Raw genomic sequence first — 22,165 nt, 5'->3', positions numbered from 1 at the left:
TTTTATTTGGAGTTATGTTCTATCATTCAATCTATCATGAGTTGTACAGCCAGATGAGACATGGCTGGATTTATTGTCTGCATGTAAGTATATGCATAGCCCTGAACTGTGTGTGCATATGTGTGTGTGTGTGTGCGTGTGTTTCAGGAAGCAGAGGAGAATAAAGATGCAACCAGCTGGCCAGAGTTTTATATTGACCGGCTCAGATCCATTGCTGCTGTGAGTAACACTCATTCTGTTCCCGATGTATTCACAGACACAGAAAGACTGACTTCACAGCCGTGGCTCAGGAGGTAGAGAGGAATGTCCGCTAAGATATTGAACCCTAAATTGTGCCATCGGTGTATGAATGTGTGTACGAATAATTCGGTCCTCCTGATGAGCAGGTTGGTGGTAGCTCCTGTCATCAGTGTATGAATGTGTGTGAATGGGTGAATGTGACATGTGGTGTAAAAGTGCTTTGAGTGGTCAAAAGACTAAAGGCACTATATAAGTACAGACTATTTACTATTTGATTGCATTGCTTTATAATAGGTGAAAATACCACTGATTATTAAAATACATTTTACCAATGTAAACCACACATGGGGACTATAAGTTTAAATATTTATTTTTTAACCAAAAAAATATATTAAAATACAGTTTTTTTATCATTATTATTATTATTTTTTAATCTATAACACTTATAAACTTTGATTTCAAGTTGTATTGTAAGTAAATCCATGTGTTAAGTGATAACACAGAGCCTTCCTATCTTACACCATAAGCTACTAACACTTAGTTCTAATGATAGACCAAACATTCTCCATTACTCTCTCTGAGTAAGTTTGTAGTCTATCTGGAACAGTGACACATTGTGAGACATTACTTTCATCACCCCCCCTCTCCCACAGAGGAAGACTCTGCTGGCGCTGGAGGATGAGGAAGAAGAGGAAAGACATAAGATCGTAGAAGGTCTGAAGACCGCTCTGAGGACACAGCCCATGAGGTACAGTGAGTCCAGTTCTAACATTAACAAGAATCTAAGTATGTAGAATATGACAATAACCTGCCACTCTGATTTATCCCCCAAAGCTTTGTAACGCGCTTCATTGAGCTGGACGGTCTGTCCTGTGTCCTCAATTTCCTCAAGTCAATGGACTATGAGACAACAGAGTCTCAGATCCACACCTCACTCATTGGCTGCATCAAAGCACTGATGAACAACTCACAGGGCAGAGCTCATGTCCTGGGACACTGCGAGAGCATCAACATCATCGCACAAAGTCTGGCCACCGAAAACATCAAAACCAAGGTACGCAAACTACTTCATAGACTACACTGAAACTGTCTATTCTGCTATGCAGTTTTTTTCCTCTCTTTATTCAAGAGCATGGTATGTCAATTTGAGAGCCTGATTTATTGATTTCACATTCAGATTTTGTTATTGTCCTTCAAAATATATTGTCGCTTGAAAAGATTTCCTGCACTCAAGCTTCAGCTCTTCTTCTCATGCTGCTTCTGTGCACTCATGAAACATCTGCTCTCAGATCTCTTCTCTGCTCTCTGATTCTTTGTGCAACAACTCTGTCAAAATCCCCCAACCAATAGAAAGTCAGATTTAGTGTTGACCAATCAAATTGTCCCTGCCTTCTAGCGGGCGAGTTCTCTTTACTTCTTAGAGCAGGGGTGTCAAACATACGGCCTTCGGGCTAGAACTGGCTCGCCAAGGGGTCTAATCCAGCCCACTGGATAACACTGCTTATATAAAATGCTGCTTCAGAGTTCTTTCCACCCTGACCAGAACACAGCTCTCTGAAGATACTATGAATACATATTCTGGTCATATTTAAAACATGTTGTCATTCAGCAGCTTCTGTGTAAAATAATCTGTAAAAAATTGAGACCTAATATTATAGAAATTACACTTATTTTCCTTTTGACATCTCAGGCTGTTGATCTATAATTTAAATAGATGTATTATAGTAAAGTTATATTAAATATCCTATATATTATAAAGTATTTACAGGTTATTATGCAATGGTTTTACTTTTACGGCCCATTTGAGATCAAACTGGGCTGTATGTGGCTCTTGAACTAAAATGAGTTGGACCCCCCTGTCTTAGAGCGTTGGCTACAGGTGGGTACTCTTTAACCAGGTTCATCCCCTCCTGCTCCCCAGGGCTTTATCAAATGTACTTCCCTTGCTTTCTTTACGACATTTGGAATAAAACCAGTTAATTTATAATGTATGTTAAACATAAATGTATGATGGCACAGTGGCCCCTTTTATAACACTAGTATTATACTGTATGCAGCTATTGTAATAAATATTGTGTATAAATGAACAGTAACTCACCTGTTATCACATTGCATAAGTCACACACTAGTCATTTGGTTTTGTGGAATGTAATATAGTATCATGGTGTAAAGAAATGACATACAGTAAATGAATGAGGGAACAACAGATGGAACGTTATTTCAATCAACTTAAAGGTTAGTTTTTCCATTGTTTCCATGGTTACCTGTGTGTTTCTGATTACAGATTGTGTTTTTCTTCTTTGAAGTCCAGCATGTCCCCCTAATATCACCAGTGTGCAACCAGGAAACAATCATAGTATCCAGTGATTATAAGTTGACCTTCTCTTCTCTCTGCAGGTAGCAGTGTTAGAGATCCTGGGAGCAGTGTGTTTGGTGCCAGGAGGTCATAAGAAAGTTCTGGAGGCCATGTTGCACTACCAGACGTTTTCCTCAGAGAGAACACGCTTTCAGGTCTGTTTGTGTTTGTTTATTTATTTGTGCTTCACATGTCTGTAAAAAGGACGATGCAAGTGTGGATTAAATAGATTAATATTAGTCTAATGTCTGAACACAATGACCCAAAGTCTGACCGCTCCAATGCTTTTGCTTCCTGTTCATGTTGATTTGACCAATGGACTGTCCTGAATTATTATATTTAGAGTCCACAGCAACCGAGGAAAAGAAAAGTACACATGGAAACTAGCCAAACTGAGGACAATGTCAAACAAACTATAAAAAGACGAACTAAATCTATGTATTGAATATAAGCATGAAATACGTGATGCTTTATGGTGGTATAACTGAGTATGATCTGTTCTGTGTGCAGAACCTGCTGACAGACTTGGATAGATCTACAGGTCGCTACAGAGATGAAGTTAATCTGAAGACGGCCATCATGTCCTTCATCAATGCTGTGCTCAGCCAAGGAGCCGGAGAGGTGAAGAAAAATCCACTTTCAAGTTTCCTATACTGTATATCTGCATTTTATATTTTATGCACATAATAGAATATAATCTGTTTTTGGGTGTATTAACTACTTCTCCTCACTTCTCTCTGTGGCAGGAGTTACAGCGGTGGAGAAAAACTAATAATTTACTTTTGTCTTTGTGTATTCTTGTCTGTTAAGATGGAATATTTGGTTCCATATAAATCTAGAAGAAAGATGTTTTCTGTTTGCAGTAATGATTTCAAACTCTATTACTGCTTTAATTAAAGTATCCTGGATTGACACTTAACCAGTCCCCCAGCACTGTGTTCTATATCACCAGTGGCTATTTAACCCTTTTAAAGTATATTAAGGTGCATTTTATTTCTTTTAGGTATGTTTTTGGACATTCATCTAAAGCAAACACATGATTCAATTCTCTTCATCTTGTTGTCATGACCTGTCCCATCTTTGGACATTATTTCCTGTTCTTTTACTGCTAGACAATAACTCAACATTGCTGTGTGTGTGTGTGTGTGTGTGTGTGTGTGTGTGTGTGTGTGTGTGTGTGTGTGTGTGTGTGTGTGTGTGTGTGTGTGTGTGTGTGTGTGTGTGTGTGTGTGCGTGTGTGTGTGCGCGTGTGTGTGTGTGTGTTTTCAGATCAGTCTGGAGTTCCGTATCCATTTACGCTATGAGTTCCTGATGTTGGGCATTCAGCCGGTCATTGACAAACTCCACTCCCATGAGAATTCTACCCTGGATAGGTACGTCCTCATTTAGAATGTATTCTTATAGATAATGTATACATGGAACTAACCAGCTGAGCAACAGGTCAGAAGATATTGTTTGTGCTTTGACTTTATTTTAATGTGTTTCTTTGTTTTCTTCCAGACATCTGGACTTTTTTGAGATGTTGAGAAATGATGATGAACTCCTGCTGTCCAAACGCTTTGATGCAGTAAGTCATTTATTCAAATCTTTAGAACCTGGGTATAAACCTATATAACCTACATATTACATCCAATAAACTCAGTAACCTACAGTGGCTGGGAAGTGGAAAACAACATTACAAAGTAGAAAACTATAAAATGTCATAAAACAAAACGACATGAGCAGAAACACTTTTACCAAGGACAAAACACGATTGAACATGAGTGCTGAGACAAATTGACATAATCTTCACAGAAAGGGAATGTAACAAATACAGGAAATGAGGCAAAAGTGATAAAGTGAGCGGCGAACTCGTGTTTTTTTCTGTGGAGTTTAATGTGATGTTTTGCCCATTTCGTGGACAAACGTATGAGCCGTTTAACCTGGTTTTGCATTTCATGTGGACGGTTTCTAGAATGTCACAGTCCATGTTCTTTCACCATTAATGTCATTGAAGACAACGTGAACTGACCACGCTCACCATCCACGCAGCTCACTTTATCACTTCTGTCACTTCTGGTGTTTGGTACTTTCCCTTTCCGGGTAAATTTGTTTGGGGACTGCAAAAATGGCATCTTGTCAATTAGTTTTCTAAAATGTATTTGTGTTTTGTCCCTGGTGAAAGTGTTTTGCTCATGTCATTTTATTGTATGATACAGTATGTAAAAATGTTTTGTCTCAGTCTTTGAAAAAGCGTTTCACACTTTGTAATGTTGTTTTAAACTTCCCAGCCACCGTAGTAACTAGCTGAGCTGATATTTTTATATGCCAAAGATGGCAAGATAAAGAATTATGCAGTATTCTTTTATGATATAATACATACGTACCAGCTGTTCTCGAGCCTTATATTTCTTTTTGATGTCAAATAAAATATGGAAATGCAAATCTGATGTTAATGGTCTGATGATGAATGTCTTTCTGTGCACCAGGTTCATATAGAAACTAAAAGTGCGAGTCAGATGTTTGAGCTGATCAAGAAGAAGCTGAGTCACACTGAAGCTTACCCTCACCTCCTGTCTGCACTGCAGCACTGTCTCATGATGCCATGTAAGGATGTCTTAATATACTGTATGCTGACTTATCCGACTTTAAATGATCCATATCGGTATCAGCTTCTCTTCTCTGCTGACCGCTTTGTGTGTATCTAGACAAGCAGAGCAGCACCACCCTTCAGTACTGGGTGTTGTTGGATCGAATAGTCCAGCAGCTGGTTCTACAGACAGACAAAGGTGAAAACCCGGATGTTGCTCCACTGGAGGACTTCAATGTGAAGAACATTGTCCGCATGTAAGTTTCCACAAGTTTCTACTTTAGACTGCAGAGAAGCTTCTGTTGTTGTTGTTTTTAACATAAAATCGAAATGTTAAGATTGGCTAAGACTTTTCATTGTTCCTCAGTCTGAATAGTGTGAATAGTAAGACAGATGACAAATTAAGGAAAAAACAGTACATGTCTGAATGGTTGCCCTCTACAGTGAGGGGTCTGGTGGCTCTGTTATACTGTTGGGGGGCATTTTGCTGTCATGGTTTGGGTCCCCTCAGAGGGAAGAGTCACTGCAAATCAATAGAACGTAGTTGTGAGTGACCATCTTTACCTATGATGAATCATTTCTATCCTGATGGGAGTGGTCTCTACCAGCATAACAGTGCCCATCTATAGGTACAACAGGTTGATATACAGTAAAGTCATGTTTGTCATTTTTACAACATGAACAAGAATATCATGTAACATGTTTAAGAGTGTCAAATTAAGACTGGAAAGGTTGCTGCATTGGATTTTAGATTTAGATTGTTCACCCTTGACACCAGTGATAAAAAAGTCCACTTATACTGCAATAGTTCATGGTATAAATGATCTTATGAGTAGCAGAGATACATCTATGTTGTTTTACATCTTTAGCATACATTCCACAATGCTTTATTTTCAACAACAACTAAAAATAATTATTTAAATAACCTTTAAGATCGATACTGTAAATGATGAGAGTGTTATTTGGAAGGGAAGGCAAGATTCAAACCAAGACTTCATTAGTCATGTTTGTATGTGTTTGTGTTTACAGGCTGGTCAAAGAAAACGAGGTCAAACAATGGAAAGAACAAGCAGACAAAATGAGAAAAGGTAAACGCACACAAATACACACGCGCACACACGCACACACACACATATATATATACTGTATATACTGTATATACACTATATACATGCAGACGGATGCCTCTCCAATCCTCTTCTTTCCCAGCAGCTCTGATAATTACACTTTTGCCTTCACCTTTGAAGTCTTTAATTTCTTGTCGTTTCACTTTCTTCTTTCCCCCAGAACATCAGAATTTACAGCAGCGCTATGAAAAGAAAGAGAGGGAGTGTGAGGCCAAGAATAAGGAGAAAGAAGACATGATGGCCATGCTGAACAAGATGAAAGACAAACTGGAGCGAGAAAGCAATGACCACAAGCAAGCTAAACAACAAGTGGCAGAACTGTCTGCTCGGCTGCAGCAGCTCAGCTCTGTATGTTCATTTACATAAGATACAAGTAGCTTTTTTACCCCATCATCACACTGATGTGATCTGTCTGTTCATGATGATGTCATCTAAAGTTCTTCTTTTCTGTTGTTTTGTTAGAACTCCAGTGTTCCAGGTGGACCTCCGATGACATCTGGTGGAGTAGTACCTCTTGCTCCTGTCAATTCTGTCTCTCCTCACCCTCCTCCTCCTCCTCCACCTCCACCTCCACCTCCTCCTCCAGGCGGCCCACCAGGTTTCGACATGGCTCCATTTGCTCCACCTCCTCCTCCAGGAGCTCCATTAGGAGCTTCCCCCCAGAAGAAGAAGAATATTCCTCAGCCATCAAATCCACTGAAGTCATTTAACTGGAGCAAACTACCTGAGGTACTCACCACTGTCAGGCCCACTTGTACTATTATTATCATTAACTAATGCTGCTACAACTCCTACCATTACTATCAGTACTGCTGTAATTATACAATTACATACACATATTACATACACTACAGTGCTGCTATTGTTATTACAACTGTAAGTGGCACTACTATACTAATTCCCACGTATTTAAACTAGAAGTCCATCCATCCATTTTTTTTACAATCTATCCTCTAGAGCAAAAGTGTCAAACATACGGCCCGTGGGCCAGAACAGGCCTGCCAAGGGGTCCAATCCGGCCCACTGGAAAATTTAGCATAGTATAAAAATTGCAGAAAAGTAATTCCAATTTTGCTGCTGCTTCAAAGTTTTTTCCCACCCTGACCAGAATTTAATCCAAGCTAAAGCAATGAATACATATTTCAGTTATATTCATATTTAACATTCATATATTGAACATCAATCAGCATCCTCTGTCCAAAATAATCTGAATAAGATTGAAACATACAGTAAAGTTAGATTATATATATTATTTATAGATTATTATGAAGTGGATTTTACTGGTCCAGCCCACTTGAGATCAAACTGGGCTGTATGTGGCCCTTGAACTAAAATGAGTTTGACACCCCTGCTGTAGAGGATTGGGGGAGAGGTGGAGCTGATGTCAGCTGACACAGGGTGAGAGGCAGGATACAACTGGACAGGTCATCAGTTAATCACAGGGCTGACACCGACAACCAATCATGCTCACATTAGTGTGTGGGAGGAAGCCAGAGTGTTCAGAGGAAACCTACACAAAAAAAACAGACATGCTTTCATTCATGCATTCTTGGATCCAATCTCAGCTGATACTGGGTGAAAGGTGGGATACATCCTGGACAGATTGCCCATCAATCACTGGGTTAACATATATATAGACGGACAACCATTCACATACACATTCATACCTACGGGCAATTTATAGTCATCAATGAACCTAACCTGCATGTTTTTGGTCTATGGAAGGAAGCCGGAGTACCCAGAGAGAACACACACAGGCACAAGTATAAACTGGACTAACCACTACACCACCATGCTGCTCAATATGTGTTTAGCTAGATTGTTGGCAATCAATCCAATAGCTGAGATATTTTATTCTGTCTACCAAAATGGTAGAGCCACACCACTAGCATAGCTAACGGAAGCTCCTGATCATCAAACAGCAGCTAACAAGTTTCTTTTAGGAAAACCATAGCTCACTGAACTTTGCAGTGATTTAAGAGCTATGGAGATGGTTGAAAGCTTGGTTTTTTTTTGGTCACACTGCATTATTGTTTGTTACAGAACAAGTTAGAAGGAACCATATGGAAAGAGATTGATGATCTTAAGGTATTCCAAGTTCTGGATCTTGATGACTTCCAGAGGACCTTCTCAGCTTACCAGAAGCCACAAGTAACATTTTACACACTGCACTGACATCAAACATATAACATCCCTAACATACCTTCAGCAATAATGGATTTTTTTCCTTTTGCCTCCATTCATTTTCTTTGCTTCATTGACATATCCATTCATCCATTGATAGATTTATTTTGAATGCGTCACAGCTACTAATTTACTGTTCGTGAATAAATGATTTTCTTTTCTTTAGAAATGACATGTTTGTAATTCTAATAAGATGCACAGTTGTTTGAGATAGTGACCTTACATGACCTAAATGTTATAATACCAATCTTTATGTGACGGAGATGTGTTATAATGTGTTATAATGTGTTATATTGTGTTATAATGTGTTATATTGTGTTATTTTGTATTATATTGTGACACATTTCTCTTTATTAACAGAAAGAGGCTGAGGATGACCATGCTGCTGTTAAGAAAGTCAAGGAACTGTCAGTTATTGATGGTCGCCGAGCACAGAATTGTAACATTCTGCTCTCACGGTCAGTGTGTGTGTGTGTGTGTGTGTGTGTGTGTGTGTGTGTGTGTGTGTGTGTGTGTGTGTGTGTGTGTGTGTGTGTGTGTGTGTGTGTGTGTGTGTGTGTGTGTGTGAGGATTATAAATGACTTAAAAAGAAAAAAATACTGCTGCTAGCAAACAGAAAAACCTGGTATTTCAGGTTTTAAGTAATATTCCACGTATATGTTACAGACTGAAGCTGACCAACGAGGAGATCCGCCATGCCATCATGACCATGGATGAACAGGAAGACTTACCTAAAGACATGCTGGAGCAGGTACCTAAATTGGAGATTTTGATTATTAGGCTTATACATGTTACAGTAAAATGCACTAATGATTGTTTGTGTTTATGTGTCCATGTGTGAAGCTTCTGAAGTTTGTTCCTGAGAAAAGTGACATTGAGCTGTTAGAGGAACACAAGCATGAGCTGGAGCGTATGGCCAAAGCAGACCGCTTCCTGTATGAGATGAGCAGGTACACACTGAAACACACACAGCATAGGAGGTATTATACACTTTGAAGAGTAATTACACACTAGAACTTACATATATGGAGGAAAAGCATTGCTGCTCTGGAGTGTGTAGGTTGAAAGTGTGTTGAACCTCTGACACTCATATTCACAGCTGGGTGTGGTTAGTCTGCTGCTGCATGTAATGATAGATAGATAGATATACTTTATTGATCCCAAGCTGGGAAATTACAGTGTAGCAGCAGCATTACACAGACACATAGTGACTAAGAATAAGAATGTAAGAAAAACAAACTACACATACTAAAATAGCAAAATGTAAAGAATAAACAATACCTACTAAAATAGTAAAATAGCAATAGTAAATCAAATAAAATGAAATGTACAAAAGTATATACAACCAGAGTGTTGATTTTAGTGCAAAGTAAATGTGCGATGTGTGTAGGAAATAAAGTGCACAGTGACTGTAAGTTATGACCAGAGTTTTTTAGCTGTTATTATACAGTGTGATGGCATGAGGCAGGAAAGATTTCCTGTATCTGTCCCTTCGACAGCGGAGCTGGAGCAGCCTGTGTGAGAAGGTGCTCTGCTGTCTGTCCACTGTGTGATGGAGAGGGTGCTGGTCATTGTCCATGATGGAAAGGGTGCTGGTCATTGTCCATGATGGAAAGGGTGCTGGTCATTGTCCATGATGGAAAGGGTGCTGGTCATTGTCCATGATGGAGAGGGTGCTGGTCATTGTCCATGATGGAGAACAGTTTATTCAGTGTCTTCCTCTCCACCACGGTCTCAAAAGACTCCTGCCTGAGACCCAGTACAAAGCCAGCCTTCTTGATGATCTTATCAAGTCTGTTGGTGTCGCTGGCTCTGAGGCTGCTGCCCCAGCACACAATAGCAAAGAAAATGGAGCTGGCAAAAACAGACTGGTAGAAGATCTCCAACATCTTGCTGCACACGTTGAAGGATCTCAGCTTCCTCAGGAAGTAGAGTCTGCTCATCCCCTTCTTGTACACAGCCTCGCTGTTAGATTTCCAGTCCAGTCTGTTGTCAAACCCTAACCCACTGTATTTGTAGTCCTCCACCTCCTCCACCACCTCCCCTCTGATCCATAGTGGCTGTGAAGGCGTCTTCTTCCTCCTGAAGTCGATCACCATCTCTCTGGTCTTGTTGATGTTCAACCTCAGGTGATCGGACCACTCTACAAAGTTGTCTATCATGGTCCTGTACTCCCCTTCCTCTCCATCTCTTATACAACAGCTGAGTCATCAGAGAACTTCTGCAGGTGACATGATTCAGAGTTGTACTTAAAGTCAGTGGTGTATAAGGTGAAGAGGAAGGGAGAAAGCACAGTCCCCTGTGGAGCTCCTGTATCACTGGACACCACATCAGACAGGACACTGCCCAGACGGACAAACTGTGGCCTGCCTGTTAAATAGTCAGTAATCCAGGAGATCACTACGTTGTTAACACCCATCACCTGCAGCTTCTCACCCAGTAGCAGAGGCTGAATAGTGTTGAAAGCACTGGAGAAATCAAAGAATGTGATCCTCACAGTGCCTCTCCCACCATCCAGATGCATATGGGCTCGTTGCAGCAGGTAAATGACAGCGTCATCGACTCCTAAGTGGGGCTGGTAGGCAAACTGCAAAGGGTCCAGAAACGTCTTCACCTGTGGTCTCAGCTGGTCTAAGACCAGTCTCTCCAGGACTTTCATCGCATGGGATGTGAGGTCGATTGGTCTATAGTCAGCTGGGTCGGATGGCTTCGACTTCTTGGGGACTGGAACCAGGCAGGACGTCTTCCACAGCATCGGGACTTTCTCCTGACTCAGACTCAGGTTGTACAGGTTTGTCAGTACAGGAGACAGATGGCTGGCACAGGTCTTCAGGATCCTAGGTGTGATGCCATCAGGGCCTGCTGCCTTTCGCTGATTTAGTCTTTCCAGCTGCCTCTTTACCTGGCCTGTTGTCACCATTGGATGGTTGATACTGGTGTCCTCAGTGGGGGAAGGGGAGGAGGAGGAGGAGGTGGGGGAGAAGGAGGGGGGGGGGGGCAGATGGAGAGGTGATGTGCAGGAGAATGCTGGGGGGTGGTTCTAGCCATTTGGGACAGTGTGGGTGTGTGTGTGTGTGTGTGTGTGGGGGGGGGGGTCTGGGGGTGTCGGAGGGGTTGCAGGAGGTGAGCTAAACCTGTTAAAAACTGGTTAAACTGGTTTAAAAATGGTGCAGTTACCCTTTAATATATTAGCACTGCTTAATAGTTGAAGCCAAAGGACAGGTCCTCATGGTATTTTATCATACATAATGATTTTACACAGCAGTTACAATACTTTTAACATACACACATTAACCTTAAAAAATATTTACTTAGACTCAAAGAAGTTCGATTCATAGTTAATTCTCACGTAGTCCCATAAAATAGGATTTAAAATAGGCTTAAAACACTGAACTCTTGCCTTAATCATTATTGTTGTTCATACTGACCTCTAATATGAAGCTTCAGCATCCAAATGAGTCAAATCTTCATCTTCTATGTTTGAACGTTACAGTGTTTTTTAGTACCAGTAGTCTTTTTGTTTCTATACTTCCACCACAGCTCAACAGGGAAACACTAAGAGGGAATCTGATGCTAAAAAGACTGTAAATGTGTCAGATATCACTTGATATGACTAACTCACACTGATGAAGCTCAATAAAAGTTTAACATCTACTTTTAAATGACTGTGTGGACACACTGTGGATACAGTCCTCCATCACTTTACATTGAAAGCACATTTGAAGGAGATCTTTTAATAGTCAGTATGAACAGGAGGAATGATTACAGAGAGGAAAACTTCTCTCACTGTTCATATGGACACCTGACTGTTGTTATAAGACACAATGAAAAATGGTGATCTTATTGTTTAAGAGATACTTCATATCTGAATTTACTCAGAATGTTACTGTTTATTTTTCTTCTCTAGAATCAATCACTATCAACAGAGACTGCTATCTCTGTACTTCAAAAAGAAGTTTGCAGATAGAGTGGCCGAGGTCAAACCTAAAATCAAAGGTACCGTTTTCATCTGTTTACTGAATTAATGAATGCAAGTAAATGTTTGAGAAGATATCATGTTATGAATGAATGCATTTCTCTCAAGATTTCTATGACGGTATTAGATAGAACATTGCAACATGCAAGATAATGCAACCGTGATCTGTGTGTTGAGAGGAATGTTCCATATGAAGACATCTTGTGTGACATTCCCTCCTTATCTCTGTGCTTTCAGCTCTGTCTCTTGCATCCATGGAGGTGGTGCAGAGCAACACACTGCGTCAGCTCCTGGAGGTGGTTCTGGCCTTTGGGAACTACATGAACAAAGGACAGCGAGGGAATGCCTACGGGTTCAAAGTCTCAAGTCTCAACAAGATAGCTGACACCAAGTCAAGCATTGACAAGTACAGTTCACAGCATGGTTTCATATATTACAGCCCTTTTTCACGGAAGACATGTTGACACTTGACAGTATGAAAAGCACAGGTGTAAATTAAAGTGTAATTAGCTGCTTCAGTTTCAGGGTCCTGGTATTACACATGCTTGACTCACTGTCATGTTCTCATGGTTTATGGGGACACGTGAATATAAACGGCTTATTGTTAATGTTATAAGTAACACCTGCGTTTTTTTTTCCTAGTACAAGAAGTCAAAATGTGTGCTGTGAGGCCTGTTTGCTAGTTTGAGAAGTCTGAGGAGTGATAATTGACTGATTCATTTGTACGGTGTGTGTTTTTTAGAAATGTCACTTTACTCCACTACATGATCAGAGTATTGGAGAAGAAGTTCCCAAAGGTGGCAGCCTTCAGTGAAGAGTTACAGAATGTTCCAGAAGCTTCGAGAGTCAAGTAAGAACTAACAGTAACAAATAGATACACACACAGTATTATACCAGTGGCTGCTGTAGACACAGAATCCAGTTACACATCAAGTTTATTGAAAATATTCCCTTAATATATTTTAAGCTAGTTGTAGTCACTAGTACTAGAGGTAGGATATGTAACTGTCTCTGTCCTTTAATCAAGTATATTTGTCAAGTACAGCAGAACTGGTAGAATGTTGGAGACGCTAAAATAATATGATATTACGTTCCCATGTAGACCCTTAAATGATTCATGGTAGCAAACTTGACAACCTCACTGTGACAACAAAACTGAGTCTCTGCCCCCTGACTGATATTAAGACAAGAACTACAAATCTGATGTTACTTTTACTGTCATGTTACAGTCCATTCCTTTCATCATTACCTCTTCCCACTCACCTCTCTCTTTCTTTCATCATCTCTCCAGTATGACAGAGTTGGAGAAGGACATTGGCAATCTGAGAAGTGGTCTAAAGAGTGTTGAGGCGGTGAGAGAGCTTTGAATTGAAATATTAAACATATTTAAGTATTGTCTGAGAATGTTTAGTCAACCAAGAACCTGTAAACCATTTATCTCCAGGAGCTGCAGTACCAGCGGGCTCAGTCCTCTCAGGGTCCTTCTGATAAATTTGTCCCTGTGGTCAGTCAGTTCATCACTGTGGCCTCCTTCAGCTTCTCCGAGGTAGAGGAGTCACTCAGTGAAGGCAAAGAACTGGTGAGTGGGCTTCTAGCTAATGTGATTTACAGTTTTATGTTGCCTTCAATGTCAAACATCATCACAATGAGACATTTTATGGTGTAAATTCGCTCAGTAAGCAATAACATAGTGGTAGATCTGTGTAAGATAGTGCTCTCCACCAACATCATCTGGCTAGTTGTTTGTATTTTCACTGTTGTGTGTTCTTCTGTCCTGTGTAATGTGTTCTAGTATTTGTGGAATTTTTGGATTTGAGGAACATTTTTATCGATGTTACATTGTGTAGCAGTTTTTAATTTGTAGACAATCATTGTTACTTCAATATAGTGACTTAAATTACGAGCAGAATATTTTTACCATATATTTATCAGTTAATACTAATAATACTAATGATACTAATAACAACAATAATACAACAATAATAATAATAACTTTATTTATATAGCACCTTTCATTCATAAAATTCCACACAAAGTGTTAAAGCAATAAAACAAGAGCAAGCAAGTACAGCAAGTTAAAATAAACAGCATGAGTTAAAATAAAATAAAATAAATTAACACAGATAATAAGAGATGAAATTTAAATACATTTAAAAGGCGAAACTAAATAAAAACGGGTCAAAAATACAAGATAATACCCAGATTAACTAAAAGCTTTGCAGTAGAGCTATGTTTTAAGCCCTTTTTAAAAAATGTCCACAGAGGCTAGGTTTGATGTACAGGGGTAGGGTGTTCCACAGTTTTGGTGCGTAAACCATGAAGGATGCTTCTCCATTGGTTTGTGAAGCCTCGGGCATGGTCAAACGGTAGTTGTGGAGGATCTCAGAGCCTTCTGTGGCTGATATGGTATTAAAAGTTCAGTAATGTGTAACAGTGCTATACAGATTAAAGCTTTGTAGACAATTAAAACCTTGAAGTCAATTCTAAAAGAAACAGGAAGCCAGTGCAGGGCAGCTAAAATAGTTGGACTCCTCATTTCTCACTGTGGTTATTCTTACTGGACTAGGCTTTAAGCACATTATGATTAGATTATTAAAGTGCATGTGATAGCCATAGATTAAAAGTCAGTTCCAGTACAGATCCTCAGTAACTACAAGTCTTCAAAATCTATCGTCTATTTTTCTCACTCTTGATGTCTCTTGTTCAAGTTTGCAACGGTGATGAAACATTTTGGAGAAGACCCATCCAAGCTGCAGCCCGACGAGTTCTTTGGGATCTTCGACACTTTCCTCACTGCCTTCTCAGAGGCCCAACAGGACAACGAGAACATGGCCAGGCGCAAGGAGGAAGAGGAAAAACGGGTACTCATAGAAGCACAGGTTAGAAGTTACATAGGCGCAGAGATGTACTGTCAGAGGCAGATGTCATTAGAAGGATACACCACTGATTTCTACATACAATGGCTAGATAAATAAAAAGTATTCTACACCTTGCATGCATTCATGAGAAAATATTGAAAAAGGCACAAGTGTTGACTCTTACCCTGTTTCCATAAATTGATACCAAGTTTGATGATCACCTCATTCATGGATACATAAGTAAAAATATGAAATCAATCCTGACATCACATCCTCTCCTTATCTTTCTCCTCTCAAGATGAAGAAAGACAGGGAGCAGAAGGTGAGGAAAGCCAAAGAGAATGAAGATGGTGAAGGGGGCGGTGAGTTTGATGACTTGGTGTCTGCTCTGCGTTCTGGAGAGGTGTTCGATAAGGATCTTTCCAAAATGAATCGAAGAAAACAGAGGAGACAAAACATGTTCGACAACAGCCGGGAGAGACCAGCATCAAAACTAAACTAGTGACAGAACAATGTGGACAACAGCACCTAACTAGGACTGTTACAACCCTGTGAAACACATGAACCTGTCAGTAGCACAGTGGTGGGGAAGGTTGTTGGATGCACAGAATACCAGAAACTCACAGGCATGAACTGCATGAGATCTGACTTACAGATCTCAACAAATACGACAAAAGTCTACAAAGTGTAGGGCCCCATTTCAACGATGTATAGCGCACGGCGTGAATCGCGCGGTGCCATTTTAACGGCAGGAAAATGGTCAATGCGCCAGGCGCATGGTCCAAAAGGGATGGACTTAAGTCCTCTCATTAATTATAGGTGTATTTTGGGCGTAACACGCGGTTAACCAATCAGAGTGTCATCTCCCATTCCCTTTAATATCCATGAGCGATGTCACTTTGGCAGATTGCTTTTATAACGTGTTTCAAGAATAAAACATCAGTTACATTTGCTGAAAAGAAAGTTGTTGATGAGCTGCTAACCCGACATTTAATTCATAAAATGAAGAATATAGAGTTATAACCAACCAGTCTGATGAGTGTAGAGGTGTGTGAGGTTATAACCAACCAGTCTGATGAGTGTAGAGGTGTGTGTGGTTATAACCGACCAGTCTGATGAGTGTAGAGGTGTGTGTGGTTATAACTAACCAGTCTGATGAGTGTAAAGGTGTGTGTGGTTATAACCGACCAGTCTGATGAGTGTAGAGGTGTGTGTGGTTATAACCAACCAGTCTGATGAGTGTAGAGGTGTGTGTGGTTATAACTGACCAGTCTGATGAGTGTAGAGGTGTGTGTGGTTATAACTGACCAGTCTGATGAGTGTAGAGGTGTGTGAGGTTATAACCAACCAGTCTGATGAGTGTAGAGGTGTGTGTGGTTATAACCAACCAGTCTGATGAGTGTAGAGGTGTGTGTGGTTATAACCGACCAGTCTGATGAGTGTAGAGGTGTGTGTGGTTATAACTAACCAGTCTGATGAGTGTAGAGGTGTGTGTGGTTATAACTAACCAGTCTGATGAGTGTAGAGGTGTGTGTGGTTATAACCGACCAGTCTGATGAGTGTAGAGGTGTGTGTGGTTATAACCAACCAGTCTGATGAGTGTAGAGGTGTGTGTGGTTATAACCAACCAATCTGATGAGTGTAGAGGTGTGTGTGGTTATAACCGACCAGTCTGATGAGTGTATAGGTGTGTGAGGTTATAACTAACCAGTCTGATGAGTGTATAGGTGTGTGTGGTTATAACCGACCAGTCTGATGAGTGTAGAGGTGTGTGTGGTTATAACTAACCAGTCTGATGAGTGTAGAGGTGTGTGTGTGGTTATAACCGACCAGTCTGATGAGTGTAGAGGTGTGTGTGGTTATAACTGACCAGTCTGATGAGTGTAGAGGTGTGTGAGGTTATAACCGACCAGTCTGATGAGTGTAGAGGTGTGTGTGGTTATAACCAACCAGTCTGATGAGTGTAGAGGTGTGTGTGGTTATAACCGACCAGTCTGATGAGTGTAGAGGTGTGTATGGTTATAACCAACCAGTCTGATGAGTGTAGAGGTGTGTGTGGTTATAACCGACCAGTCTGATGAGTGTATAGGTGTGTGAGGTTATAACTAACCAGTCTGATGAGTGTAGAGGTGTGTGTGGTTATAACCGACCAGTCTGATGAGTGTAGAGGTGTGTGTGGTTATAACTAACCAGTCTGATGAGTCTAGAGGTGTGTGTGGTTATAACTGACCAGTCTGATGAGTGTAGAGGTGTGTGTGGTTATAACTAACCAGTCTGATGAGTGTAGAGGTGTGTGTGGTTATAACTGACCAGTCTGATGAGTGTAGAGGTGTGTGTGGTTATAACCAACCAGTCTGATGAGTGTAGAGGTGTGTGTGGTTATAACCAACCAGTCTGATGAGTGTAGAGGTGTGTGTAGTTATAACTAACCAGTCTGATGAGTGTAGAGGTGTGTGTGGTTATAACCAACCAGTCTGATGAGTGTAGAGGTGTGTGTGGTTATAACTGACCAGTCTGATGAGTGTAGAGGTGTGTGTGGTTATAACTGACCAGTCTGATGAGTGTAGAGGTGTGTGTGGTTATACTGCAGAAGTCTGGTGTCATCAGCTGATTAAATGAACAGTGAACAGCTGTGTGTAATGACACTGTGCTCTGTGCAGCATCTCAGAGGCTGCAGACTTATCAACATATCAGTCCTGCAGTATATACAGTCTCATTTAATCTGTTATTTTTACAGTTAATTAAATCTGATAAATATGATGACTAACCAATATGACATGTATGTTGATATAATAGGCTACTTTTATTTCATTTTATTTTTTAGCATGTTTGTGTGCTGCAGCGCGACCGTGTGTGTGTAACAAGCACAGTATATGGGCGCTGCACACCGCCTATGAAGGAGCATATTAAAATCTTAATAATGTGCCCTTAAAATAACAGTGACATATGCTCCAGTGACTTCAGACATGGTTTTTTTTTGGTCAGTAGTGCAATCACTTTCCACTTCCTCAAAATAACAACGTGTCACCAATGAACCTGACCACACCTCATTTTGAGACCAACACACCTATGGGCGCACAGACCAGTGCAAGTGCTTTTGTTATTTAGACAACGTGGCGCATGGTGAGAAAATGACAACTGCATCAGGGGAAACTAACAAAGACACATGCGTTGAGACCACCATCCACTGTGCGCCGAGCGCAAGATGGGGCCCTATATGTCCAGGATTTTAGAAAATGTGCACTTTGGAGCCCCCAGTGGTAATCTCAAAAAAGAAAAAACAGGTATGACACATTTTCTACTAAATCATTTGAAAGATGCACAAAGAAATGCTACACATACGGGTTATGCAGATAGTGCAGATTGGTGACGTGGAGAATAATGTTCCTGCACAAGTTGCACTACTTTTGTGTTAATGTTGTAAGCTGTTTGTGTATGTGTGATTGTAACAGTGAAACATGCTCTATCCAGAGAGGTAGAAATATTTCCTTCTCATTGCCAGTTGGATGTTCAGCAGGGAAATGTCTTATTTGATTTAAAGCATGTACTCCTTTTTCATGTGTTATTTTAAGTTACTTATTTAAAGGTTCTATATGTAAGAATTATGAAGCAATTGACATTAATTAATACCCTTTCTATGCCAATGAGTGAACAGGTTGTAACATAATTTAAAAGATTAGACCTTTCCCAACTTCTGTTTATTTCTTTTTAGAAATCTGGGCCAGATTTGATGCGAAAAATTCACCAACCGGCATATCAACACAACACAAATAGTGCTATTCAAGTAGAAACACCATGCAGATATTAGCTCCCCAACTACTGAGATTATTTTCTCAACAAAACAGAAAACAAATTTAAGAGCAGGGGTGTCAAACATACGGCCTGCACGCCAGAACCGGCCCACCAAGGGGTCCAATCCGGCCCACTGGATAACTTTGTAATGTAAATTGCAGAAAAGTGGGCCTTATTCAAATATTTCAATAAAATGCACCACTAATCTCACTTATTTTAACAGTGGAGGCTTCTGGTCTGCCCACAGACAACTTGAAATAATTTGATTTAGATTTGGAGGACATATTTTTCCTTAGTGAAACATTTTATAGTATTTCTTACCATGGTACCCCTAAATAGTTTATTATAGAAAAGTAATAATATATATAATATAAATTAAATATTATTTATATATATATTTGGAATGTTGCAAAGTTTCTTTATAGACTATTTAACTGGCTAAAATAATAGTTTCAATTTTTGATAATTAACTTGTTCTCTTTCTCTCAGAATATGATCAGATGGATTAAGCACAGAGTCAGGTTGGGGTTATCCTAGCTTAGCATAAGGACTGGAAGCAGGGGGAAACGGCCCCAAATCTCACTACTTAACACGCTGTGTCTTGTTTGTTCAGCACAATCTGGTGAACTACACTCACAGTCACAGTGAAGTTGAGGGTTGGTGTCATCTCGTCTGTAAAGAGACAAAAAACGAAATCTGTGCTCTAGCTGTGTTGTTAGGTGTATTTTTGAACTGTGGACAGAGCCAGGCCACGCTTTTCTCCCTGCTTCCATTCTTAATGTCATGATAAGCTAACCGTGTTGTGATAAACCTCACTCCTTACTTAAGACACACACATGAATCTGTTCATCCCACTCTCAGAGAAAAAAGAGAATAATCATTTTTCCCAAAATGTTGAACTGTGCTTTTATTGTGCTGTCTCACTGGTAGACACCATAAAAGTGGAGCTGCCTACAGATACATAAAAACGTAAACTGTAAAAAGGTTAACATAACTTATTTATCCTATCTGTCATGTTTTATGTCAAAGTCTGGCTCCGTGTCCCTCCATCAGTCCATTGTTTCCCTATTAGATGAACTGGACTTAGTAAAGGAAACTGAAGTGTATCTTCACACTAGTTGTTTTCTAAAGGAAATGTGATAAAGGACTGTTGCTTGCTACACACTGACCCTCGTGGAGACTATGTGCAAATATGAAGTGAAACTCAGAGCACAGGTTGTCTTTCCGTGCTATTTTTCTTGTTCCATGCAGGCCACTAAACTTGACCACTGATTGTTTCATGTTTATGTCAGCAGTAATGTATATTTGAGTTCTTTATAGAATATAAGGTTGTCATTGTGTGGTTGAAGTGCGTTTGCTGTTTCTGCGCAATGTGACATGTGTATTTAAGTTATATTCATGTGTATTCTGGGTTTTTCTGTGTTCTCATCCTGTTTCCCTCCACTCTTCCCCAACACCTGTCCAGTTTCATGTCTCATTCCCCTGACTTGAGTTCCTCCTCCCAACCTGCACCTCATCTCTTTGTCAGTTCAGTTTGTATTTAAGTCCTGGTTTTCACTTCAGTCTGTTCTGTTTGTCCTGCATTGATCACTTCTGTTCAGTTCAGTTTTTCTTTGCCTGCACTCGAGCTAAAATAAATAAATTATTCCTCAGTTCTTGCTGCTCCTGCGTCCTGCATTTGGGCTCATCTCATGTTACTGTTCTGTACACTGTCTAAATCTAATCTCTAATTTTTTTTGGCATTAAAAATGAAGTAAATATGTTTTAAAACAATTTCCTCTGCACAAATGTTATAAAGACACGGAAAAAGAGTGAAGTGGTAAGTGTATGTAGTGTAGTTGGTCATAATTTGTAGACAGTATTTGCCCACGTTTGCACAATTTAAGTTTAATTAGTCACAAGTTCCAAGTTTAAGTGTAAATTACAGGAAGTATTTCCAAGGCTGGATTAGCACCCTTAGGGGCCCCTGAGCACTGAAGCTTATGTGCCCTGTTTGACTTTTGACTGCCGGCCCTGTCCAATTTCCACTAGTTCATAATAATCTTAATCCAATTGGATAACTGAATTGCTGTCAGGTGGAAAACTTGTAACTCCATATTTCGTTTTGGACATAGGTTTCTGACAGCAACGATAATTATCAATATCAAAAGAAATGGTCAAGCCTTGTGTAGTGTAACTATGGAGCCTGACAAAAAAAAAAAACACAACTCATATATTTTTTCTCCCATGATTGAGGGCCCCTTTCTGCTCAGGGGCCCCTGGGTACTTTCCCAGATTGCCCATATGGTAGATCCGACCATGAGCATTTCCTTTTCTTTAAGCAAGGTTTGTGAAGATATGTAAGATTGTATCTCCTGCAACAGTTGAATCCTCAAAGTCAATGCAATTATTTTAAAGATTTAATGTAATTAAATTATATCATATTTTAAAATTGTACTTCTCTGAACATTGATCAGTATTATCAGTTGATACAGGATAGGCATACAGACTGTCAAGTTTAATATGGTTGAGATGACAAAAGTGCAGGTGAATGATGAGTCCTAACAAGGCTGGTACCGTGTCCTCTGATGGGACTGAGTGGGTTTGTTAATGAGCTGCAGAGAGGACACTCAGTTTAGACAGTGGTATAGTTTTTATTAATATTCATTTAAGACTGTATGAAACTCCATGTAAAAGATGTACTGTTAATATCAAGGAATACTGAAACTTTTTAAAGAAGTTACACATTGATTGGTCCCGTCAGTGGACTGCAATCTGGTAAGTGGGAACATTTACAATAAAATATGTGTCTCTATTCCAACAACCCAATACTTTAAGAACAGAGTAGTTTTTGAGGAGGAAAGGGCAGAAAATCTCTCCAAAAGTTTGTATTATGTGTTGTGAAAAAGTCTCTCAGCTGTGTGGGATATATGGATTCTGATCTGTAAATAAAACTGTGTGTTCTGCTGCTTTTTGTGCTGCTGCCATCAATTAATGCCACCGATGTATAGTTCAATAAATGTCACTGATATGTCTAATGTTTTCTAATGTTTAATCTTCAAAAAGACATGAACTCTTGTACCC

General features: G+C 39.9%; 1 protein-coding gene across 2 annotated transcripts in view; it reads left to right on the top strand.

The window, feature by feature from the left end:
* The window catches only part of daam1a (dishevelled associated activator of morphogenesis 1a), a 28,264-nt gene extending 12,235 nt beyond the window's left edge, over positions 1 to 16,029 (top strand). For both annotated transcript variants that reach the window (XM_062440944.1, XM_062440945.1), the window contains exons 4-26: positions 148 to 219; positions 894 to 988; positions 1,075 to 1,294; positions 2,638 to 2,751; positions 3,107 to 3,217; positions 3,866 to 3,969; positions 4,097 to 4,163; positions 5,065 to 5,182; positions 5,284 to 5,422; positions 6,195 to 6,253; positions 6,453 to 6,640; positions 6,755 to 7,021; positions 8,336 to 8,443; positions 8,837 to 8,934; positions 9,143 to 9,227; positions 9,320 to 9,426; positions 12,384 to 12,472; positions 12,690 to 12,858; positions 13,195 to 13,302; positions 13,744 to 13,804; positions 13,897 to 14,031; positions 15,161 to 15,331; positions 15,609 to 16,029. In XM_062440944.1, the coding sequence (XP_062296928.1) occupies positions 148 to 219; positions 894 to 988; positions 1,075 to 1,294; positions 2,638 to 2,751; positions 3,107 to 3,217; positions 3,866 to 3,969; positions 4,097 to 4,163; positions 5,065 to 5,182; positions 5,284 to 5,422; positions 6,195 to 6,253; positions 6,453 to 6,640; positions 6,755 to 7,021; positions 8,336 to 8,443; positions 8,837 to 8,934; positions 9,143 to 9,227; positions 9,320 to 9,426; positions 12,384 to 12,472; positions 12,690 to 12,858; positions 13,195 to 13,302; positions 13,744 to 13,804; positions 13,897 to 14,031; positions 15,161 to 15,331; positions 15,609 to 15,812 (2,889 nt within the window). In that variant the 3' untranslated portion in view covers positions 15,813 to 16,029. The remainder of the gene's footprint in view (positions 1 to 147; positions 220 to 893; positions 989 to 1,074; positions 1,295 to 2,637; positions 2,752 to 3,106; positions 3,218 to 3,865; positions 3,970 to 4,096; positions 4,164 to 5,064; positions 5,183 to 5,283; positions 5,423 to 6,194; positions 6,254 to 6,452; positions 6,641 to 6,754; positions 7,022 to 8,335; positions 8,444 to 8,836; positions 8,935 to 9,142; positions 9,228 to 9,319; positions 9,427 to 12,383; positions 12,473 to 12,689; positions 12,859 to 13,194; positions 13,303 to 13,743; positions 13,805 to 13,896; positions 14,032 to 15,160; positions 15,332 to 15,608) is intronic.
* Positions 16,030 to 22,165: the final 6,136 nt, after the last annotated feature.

Source organism: Scomber scombrus, chromosome 19, assembly GCF_963691925.1.
Source record: "Scomber scombrus chromosome 19, fScoSco1.1, whole genome shotgun sequence".
Taxonomy (NCBI): Eukaryota; Metazoa; Chordata; class Actinopteri; order Scombriformes; family Scombridae; genus Scomber; species Scomber scombrus.
Note: the sequence above shows the minus strand (reverse complement) of the source record. Positions and strands in the feature narration are given on the sequence as shown.